The sequence below is a fragment of the Varanus komodoensis genome, unplaced genomic scaffold (assembly GCF_004798865.1).
Source record: "Varanus komodoensis strain SLA01 unplaced genomic scaffold, ASM479886v1 scaffold927, whole genome shotgun sequence".
NCBI lineage: Eukaryota > Metazoa > Chordata > Lepidosauria > Squamata > Varanidae > Varanus > Varanus komodoensis.
Window position 1 is genome coordinate 1205 of NW_025336632.1, and position 9034 is coordinate 10238.

The 9034-nt window shown below is 54.2% G+C and overlaps 1 protein-coding gene across 1 annotated transcript; it reads right to left on the reverse strand.

Moving 5' to 3' along the window:
* Positions 1-1596: 1596 nt before the first annotated feature.
* LOC123017422 (myosin-7-like) lies at positions 1597-8825 on the reverse strand (the record flags this gene model as incomplete). The annotated part of the gene is made up of 7 exons (XM_044418768.1): positions 1597-1733; positions 2748-2871; positions 3989-4106; positions 5189-5276; positions 5734-5807; positions 7120-7429; positions 8627-8825. Coding segments are annotated over 7 exons (1050 nt in total), but the record flags the coding sequence as incomplete, so codon positions are not given.
* Positions 8826-9034: the final 209 nt, after the last annotated feature.

The following is a 9034-nucleotide window of genomic DNA, read 5'->3' on the forward strand; positions in this document are numbered from 1 at the left end:
TGCACACCCCTAACCCTAATAGAGGGCTAAAGGTCCATTGAGAATAGAGCGATTTTGAAAAAGCCTTCCTTGAGTAGCTTTTTCTGCCCCGCTCATCATTTCTCCCCATGCTAAACACATTCCAACCATCAAAATCAGGCCAGGACACCTCCTTTTTCTAACCCTAACCCTACCCTGGTGCACACCCCTAACCCTAATATAGGGCTAAAGTTCCATTGGAAAGAGGGCGATTTTGAAAAAGCCTTCCTTGAGTAGCTTTTTCTGCCCCGCTCATCATTTCTGCCCACTCAAAACACAGTCCAACCATCAAAGTCATGCTGGGACACCTCTTTTTGCTAACCCTAACCCTACCCTGGTGCTTGCACCTGCATGCCATAAGTTCGGCACTACTCCTGCAGCCCATTCTGGTTTGTCACGGTGCCTGAACCCAGGATTATGGTTTCTGTTGTCCTGGCGTGTGGCTACCACAGAGTCCCCTGGAAAGACTGGCCACTGCGAGAGCCACTCCAGCCATTCAGCCTCTATATGTGGACTAAGGAGGACGGGGCAGGTGACACAGCCAGGGAGGGAAGCCCCATGGGATTGAAATTCAGGCACTGGGGCTGATGGGACACACGCCAGCAGTGGGAGGACTGAGCAGGGAGGATGGAAAGCAGCACAATATAGAAATTATTGTTTGTCTGCCAGGACAAGAAACTGAACCGTGGTAACCACACAGGGTACATTGTCGTGGTGTGTGAATGAAGCCATCGGCTCTGATGAAGCCGGGGGCCAGGGCGCCCGGATCCTGGCAATGCAGGTGCCGTGGAGGTCATTTCAAGTCCAGGCCTTGCCCCCTAGCAAACCTATTGACTAAGATATAGGCAAGATAGCAAATGATGGCAAACAAGCCACCGTTCACAACCTGCAATGAACAACCTACCGACAAACCCTGGGTTCTCACCGTGGTGTAATCATGGTTTGTTAGTGCTGCAGGGTTCAGACAACACAGGCACTGACATTTCAGCAATAATACCATGGTTCAACAATAACCCACTTTCAGCCGATATTCAGTCCTTGAGTGTGGGTTATTGTTGTCCAAACTGCTCAGCCATGGAGCCAACTGGGTGGTTCTGGGCCAGTCACAGACTCTCACCCCAGCCTACCTCACAGGGTTGTTGTTGTGGGAATGAGAGTGAGCACAGGAGGAGGAGAATTATGTAAACCGCTTTGAGTTCTTTGTAAGAAAAATGGTGGGATATAAATCTAATAAGTATGTGGGTTCTTCAAAAAGTTTCCACAATAAACTCTATTTATTAAGAATTTCAAAAACAAATTACATCACTTTTTTATATAGTCACCTTCCTTAGTGATGCATTTTCACAGCGCCGTACCAACTTCTTAATGCCATCAGCAATATATATATATATGTAAAATATATTTATAAAATATAAAAGTGCAGAAACTTTTTGGAGACCCCGAAACAAATGCACTAAATTAACCAGCAAACTTCCAGACAAAGGAATGGTCTGTCTGTAATACCGGTTCTTCTTTGCTACGAATCGTGCCTTTTCACCGCCAGTCTGGGAAACTCCCCAACCTGGTCCTTGGACTCACCTGCGCTCCAGAATCTTCTTAAACTCGATGCGCATGAGCTGACCCCGTGCTTGGGCCTGGATGCGGGTGATGATGCGGGAGAGCCGCTCGTCACGCATCTCCTCAAGTTGGCCCAGCAACCCTGCCTTGAAGAACACCTGTCGGGAAACGAAAAGATGCGAGGCACTTGGGCCTGATCCATGTTCCAGATGCGACGATCCCACTCTGAAGCTGCCTCTGCCTGCCACCAAAGGAGGCAACTTTAGCATCGTTTTGGTGCGGGGTTAAGAACATCCTCTGCCACGGGGCATTTCAGTTTATTGAGGCTTTGTTAGCTGCTTAAATAGCTTGTTTGTTTATTTATTGCATTTATATACCATCCCAAGAGCCCAGAGGGCTCTCTGGGTGGTTTACAAACATTGAAACGATTAACATGATTCGTTTGACATGATTAGATTAACATGATTCGTTTATATAGGCTATTGTAACTTTTTATATGTGTTTTAAATCGGATTTGAACTTTGCTGTTCTTCTTAACCTTTTAATAAAAACATTAAAAAGCCACGCTGGATCGGACACAAGACCTGCACACTCGGTGGCAAACCAGCTGCCCAGGCAGGACGGGGGGGGGGGGCAAGAGCTCCCCCCTGCCCAGCTCCCCAGCAACCGGTGCATGCAGGCAGGCCGCCTCTGGGGAAGGAGGTAGCCCATGGCCAGCAAGCCCAGGAGCCACGGATAGCCTCCCCCCGCATGAATCGGCCCAGCCCCCTTTTCAAGCCAGGCAGATCGGCCGCCATCCCCACTTCCCTTGGCACAGAATTCCACAGTTTAACTACATTTCCTTTCCTCGGTCCGAAACCTCCCGCCACTCAGCCTCGTAACGAACCTTTTAATGTCGCTTTTAGATTGTCGCTGTGCGTGTTGCGAACTGCCAGAGAGCTCCAGCGATTGCGTGGCATAGAGATTAATTAATTAATTACTTGAAACTTAACTGTAGGCGTTCTCGTTTGGGAAGGATGATGAGAATGCTGAAGGAAGTATATTTCCCCCGTCTCCCTGGGGTGCAGGAAAGACATATCATACCTCCGCCCCGGAAGAAACGGCCTCGGCTTCTGACTTGCCCACGGAAGGCTCTGCACCGCTCTCACCTGCGGGCGCTTTGTCCCTCTCACCTTAGTGTGCCCAAATTTGTACTGGTTGTGGTCGATGTCGAGAGTGCCCAGCAGCTTCTCGGCTCCCTTCCGGCTGTCGATGAACTGGCCCTCGGGGATGGCGGTGGGGTTGAGGATGCGGTACCTGGTGGGGAGGGACGCAGGTTGTTGGTCTCCCCCGTGGGGGCAGCGGCGTTCCCCCCGCGGAGCCGCAGGGAGGTACGGCAAGGCGAGGGGTCGCAGGAGCAGAACGCCAGGCAACCAGGGTTTGCGGAAGCGATTCGCTGGATACTCAGGCGGCAGCGGTGGTGAGAAGCGCTGTTCTTCAGCTGTGGCTGATCCACCAGCTGCACCCTTACCTGGATGAACGGTGTCTAGCCATGGGGACCCGCGCCCAGGTAACTTCCCAACTGGATTATTGTAACATGCTCTACGTGGGGCTGCCCTTGAAGACAGTCCGGATACCTCAGTTGGTCCAGAACCGAGCTGCCAGGATATTAATGGGGACCGGCAGGAATTTGGATATAATGCCCGTCCTTTTCCGCTTACACTGGCTCCCAATTGAAGTCCAGGCCCAATTTAAGGTTCTGGTGATGACCTATAGGGCCCTAAACAGCTTGGGCCCTAGATACCTGAAGGAGCGCCTCCTTCCCTATATGCCCTCCCACCCCTTGGGATCTGAGGCAGAGGTCCTTCTTCGGGGGCCCTCCTTGAAAGCGATCAGGAGGGTGGCTATCTGAAGGGCCTTCTCTGTGGTGGCTCCCCAAGAAGTTCACCTGGTACCGATGCTTTTTCCTTTTCGGCGCCAAGCAAAACCCTTTTTATTTTCCCATTATTTTAATGCTTCATCACTTTCAATGTGGTTTTTACATTATTGAATTACCATGCCCTATTTTATCTCTGCTTTGTTGTGAACTGTCCCGAGATGCCAGTAGACGGATGATCTATAAACAAACCTCCCTCAAATCCAACCTTTCTTCCTCCACAGCCCTTGAGCAATCCAACTAACAGCTTAGAAAGTATTCAGGCCACCTTCTCCAAACCTCACTCTGGAGAGGTGCAACTGCCATTTAATGGATTCTTAAATATCCATGCTCTGCTGCCCCCAAACAAGTGGCGAGAAAGGGTCACCAGAGGAAAAATGACCACAGTATTGTTAAGAAAGGCATCTGGGATTGAGATTACAGATCGTAATAGGCTCATAACACAAACCAGGGAAAGTAACCCCAAAGGGGTCCTTCCGAGGTAGGGAGAAAATTCACCTCTGCCTGAAGTCCCCGTAGAGGATCCGGTTGGGGAATCCCTTCCGGCAGATCCGGATCCCCTCCAGGACCCCGTTGCAGCGAAGCTGGTGCATGACCAGGGGGTTGTCCATCACGCCTGCAAAAGGTAAGTGGGGGGAGGAGAGACCGGAGAAAAGGCATCGCCGCGTTCAGACGTGCGGCTCCCTTGTGCCAGCCAAGGAGCCAGGAGCAACCCTGAGGCCCCCCGGGGCGCATGACCTTCAGTGCATTCCCTGCCCCAGGCATTCGCTGCCTGGAAACTGGCAGCGAAGTAGCAAAACTACGGACCATTTCCCAGGAAATTCAGAGGCCATACAGCTGAAAAGTGCCAAAAGAACCTCCTTCCTTAGTGAAAGGTGGCACCTTTGAGTCTCCGTAACACTTTGCCAACAGATGTCGGCTGAGATGGTGCCAGGGGGCTGCAGGAGCTGAAAATTTTGCCCATCCCTGCTCCAGGACATCGTTCTCCAGCCTGGCCCCCGCCAGAGGTGTCGGGGTTCACACCTGGAGGGTGCTAGGCTGGAAGAGGCCCTTGTAGCGTATGGCTAACACCTTGCAAGATTGACTTCCAAACGCCCCGCAGAGCTTCATCCCTGCTTGGTCCTTTGCAATATGCTAAATAGGCTGATATAGGCAAGATTCCCGATTGTCTTTATTATCCTCCCTCCAGGCAAGAGGGGGGCAGAACAGAAGCTTGTGGGCAGGGTTAGCTGCCATTTGGGCGGCAGATCCGGCACCAGGAGTCGGCATGGCCTCCCCAGCTCCCACTGCGGCAACGGGCCAGCTGCTGCGGACTCTCTGGGCCTGCCCCTTCTCCCGCTGCTTGCTCGCCCCTTCTCTCCTCCAGCCGGCACACGCATGCGAGAAGGCAGAGAGCGGCCCGAGGAATTATGCAGCGACAGGATGTTGTCTTCCACTGCAACCGGAGGGCAGCCATGGCTTAGGGGGCTCAGAACAGGGTGTGGGGGCTGAGGAGGCACAGCTGGAAAAGGGCTGCCCCCTCAGGACTTCTGCTGCCTGAGGCCGCTGCAGGATGCACTGGGGTCCTGGCTTCTGCTGGGCAAGTGAGCGGAGGAGGAGGAGGAGGAGGAGCTGGTGGTGAGGAAGAGGCAGATCTGCGGAGGGAAGGAGGCCCACTGAGGGGCCTGGACCCCCAACCCCCCAGCCCTACGTGGTTACCGGGAGCCTTCCTTTCGTTGGGGATGATGCATCGCACGAAATGAGGGTGCGTGGTCTTGAGGTTGGCCATCAGCTTGTTCAGGTTCTCCTGCCAGAGAGATGGAGAAGGGGAGGGGTGGGTGGGAGGTGGGGGGGGGGGAGAAAGGGAGCCTGCAGTCGTTTTGCCCGCTCCTCCCCCTCGATCCCCAGCGCGCGCGTCTCCACCCCCAGCGTTGCCAAAATCCTGGTGCCTCGTGGCCTTCGGCACCTCGGCAGATCGGACTTCGTGACCAGAGGAAGGACTTCCAAGCCAGGCCTGAAGCGCCTCCATAGCCTGGACCTGGAGCTCTGCGTGGCAGGAAGGGGGCGAAAGCAGGGGGCTCAGCTGCCGGTGGGGGGGGGGTCTCCCTGCCTCCAAGCAGCGCTTTGCCAAAAGAACTCAGCACACCCCCAGAACCCCTCACAGAGGGATCCACCTCATGGCCCTCGCTTCTCTCTCCAGCCCCGTTGGCCCCTCTTCCTCCAGTGGGATCTGGCCACCAACTCCCAGGGCCTCCGTCTCGTACCCGATGAAGTGCAGAGACGGTCTGGAAGGACGACCCTTTCTTCTTAGAGCCTTTCCCCTTCCCTCCATCTCCACCTGAGGAGAGAGAGTACAGGGCAAAGTCACGCACCCTTCGAAGAATCGCCGCTACCCAAACATCCACAACAAACATTCAAGCAACAGGAGCTTCGGTGCTGAAATACTGGTCATCTCCATCCATCAATCCATCCATCCATTCTTTATTTCTCTTTTATCCATCCAACCCTCCTTCTCCATCCTTAATCTGTCTGTCATCCTCCACCCACCCACCCACCCACCCATTTTTCACTTCCCGCTCTTCTTCCCCCTCCTCCAGCCTGTCCTTCATTTTCCACCCATCCTCCTCCTTCACCATCCATCATCTGCCCTTCGTTCCCCATCCATCAGCCTGTTCGCCATCAAGCCTTCGTCTCTTCTTCATCCTCGCCCAGTTCACGCAGACTTTCCCTTCTCCTGTGATGTCCCCTGTTACCGACTTTTGTATTAATAAGGTGTTTAATTAATTATCAATTAAAATCATCTTGTCTTTTAAATGGCTATGGTGCATTCTACTTGAACTGTTCAGAGATTTTAGCATATTAAGCAGTATAAAATATTATAAATAAGGACTAACGAGTTCCCATCTCTCCCCCTTCCAGCCACACTCTTGACATTCTCCAGAGCCAGTTTCTAGGGGGGTTTTAGCACAGAAGACTCAAATGAACCCCTTTATCAAACTCCCCCCTCCATCATTCCCAAATCTGGGTAAACAAACAGCAGTGGAAGGAATGCTGAATTGAAGGGCCAGGAAAATGGTGCCCCCTTCCGTTCCACGTACAAAAGCGGACTGGAAGGGCCGAGGAGTCTGCCTTCGATGTGGCTGAGTGGACACCCTTGCACCTGAGGACACGGGCCTCTCCTCACCAGGCCTTGCTGCCATCCCCTGCAACTACCCCCTGAAGCAGTTTGGCCCGATGGTAGGGCCGGTCCTGGCTGAAAAGCTTGGAGCATCGCTGCAACCTTCTGCGATGCCCGAGCCCCTCCACGGACGCGCTGCTCGGGGCCACTGTGGGAGCATTGAAACTGCCGCCCTGCTGGAGCCCCACCGTTGGGGCACCCCAGAAACTGCCGGAGAGCCTTACCAGCCCCCCCAAGCCATTCCCCTTTCCTCCTGCCTCCATCCGCCACCCCTCTTCCGTTCAACCTTTCAAAGGTGAGCAGCAGCTTCCGCGCTTTTTCAGCCTTCCCTTAATTTTTAACGTGGGTTTATTGCTTTGAGGTTCTCAGACAGGACACTTTGCGTCTGAACATGGTCCAAATGCATCGGAGTGACCTTGGTGGGAAACGGCACATCAACGGTCCCCCCCTCCTGGGTCACGTGCAATCTCACCAGCTTCGGTGCCTGCATAGTTGGAAAAGAGGGTGGCCAGGAGCTTCAGGGCCGACTTCTGGTAGAGCCCCACCACCGTCTCGTTGAGCGGGTCCTTGTTCTTCTCCAGCCAGCCGATGATGTTGTAGTCCACGGTGCCGGCGTAATGCATGAGGGAGAAGTGGGCCTCCGGTTTGCCTTTGATATTTCGGGGTTTCCCAAAGTTGGCCGACTTGCCCAGGTGGTTGTCGTACAGCTTGGCCTTGAAGGTCATGTCGGAGGCTTTCGGGAACATGCACTCCTCTTCCAGGATGGACATGATCCCCAGCGGCTGCCCAAGAAGAAGGAGAGAAGAGCAATGAGAGACGGTCAATCGACGGGGGGGGGGGGGGACAGCAGCAACGGGGCTCAGCCGTTCCGAAGCTTCAAAAGCTCTTTTAATGTTGTGTGTCCCAACGAAAGCACCATGACCAGTCTCTGAGCAAATCCAGCAGACAGCTCTGGGCACCCGCGGCAGCCCTCCGAGAAACATATTCCATTTCAAAAAGAAACGTTTTAAACATTCAAGAGCCCCGAGAGACTGGGGAAGGGCAGATGGCAGCTTTCAACTTGTGCAGGCACTTTGTAAATATGAGCTGGCTCAGCTCCACCAAGGAAGCCCTGGCCTTGGGTTTAGAAGAGCTGAGCACTCGACACGCCTTCTAGCCAGCAGGTGTCCCCCTGCCCAGCCAGGCTCCTTGTCCAGGGCAGCTTTGGGGTGCAGCGTCAGCAGCGCCCCCCCTCACTGGGCCTCCCACGCATCCTGTCCAACTGGGGGAGCTGGCACCAGCCACGGGATTCCACCTCCCAGAAGGGACCACGTCCCGTGCAAAGCTTGGGAGTTCCCTCTACAGTTGGGTTTCGCTTGTGGGTTGGAGTTTGCTGGCCTCCCAAATGCTCTTGGTTTTTTAAAAAATTAATATGTTAATCTTAAACATCCAGATTTTTACCCTGGAGGTGGGTGCATAGCAAAACGAAGCTTCCAGGATCACCTTTATTTCCAAGAGAGCTTCTTGGAAATGAATGAGCCTTTGAGGGACAGTGAAAAGTCAAGGCTGCCCGAAAAATAAGGAGGTGACCCATCGGCTCCTGGGGGTGTCCAAGGGGGGGTGAGAGGGTGCAAGGAGGAGTCTAAGGGTGTGTGCACATGTTGCCCGGGTTTTGTGCAAGTGTGCTTTCCTTGTGTGTGTGTTCAGGTGTTGTGGGTGTGTTTTGCCTTGTGTGTGTTGGAGGGAAAACCGTGTGCTCAGTGTTTTGGTGGGCCACCTCTGTCCTGTATTTAGGTTCTTGGAGAGGCTATTCTGCTTTGGATTGGATGGTTTTAGCCTCAGCAGGTTGCCTTCTGGGAAACCGGTGACAGAGCCTGGCAAGCCCCGTGGACAGGCAGAGCCCTGCGTGGCACCATTTTGTGACAGTGCCCCAGAACGTTCTTCCGGTGTTCCTTCTGCCAACCCGGAGAGTGAGGGGGCGGCTGCAGACGCGGCCCCACCTTCTCGATGAGGTCGATGCAGGCCTGCAGGTCCATGCCGAAGTCGATGAAGACCCATTCGATGCCCTCCTTCTTGTACTCCTCCTGCTCCAGCACGAACATGTGGTGGTTGAAGAACTGCTGGAGCTTCTCGTTGGTGAAGTTGATGCAGAGCTGCTCGAAGCTGTTGAACTGGCGCACGGGGAATGAAAGGACACTCCTGTGAGCCAGACCACCCCTGGAGAGGCGGACCCCCCGGAAACCAGTCCTCCGGGCAGAGAGCCCTGCCCAGGGGCCCTGCGACCCACAGCGCCTTCCTGGAAGCAAGCCCAGGGTCTATTTTCATAGGGCCATGCGTGGACAGACAGGTGGGTGGGTGGACGGACGGACAAGGTGGCCTTTGGTCCCCTGGAGGCCACCTTACCCAGC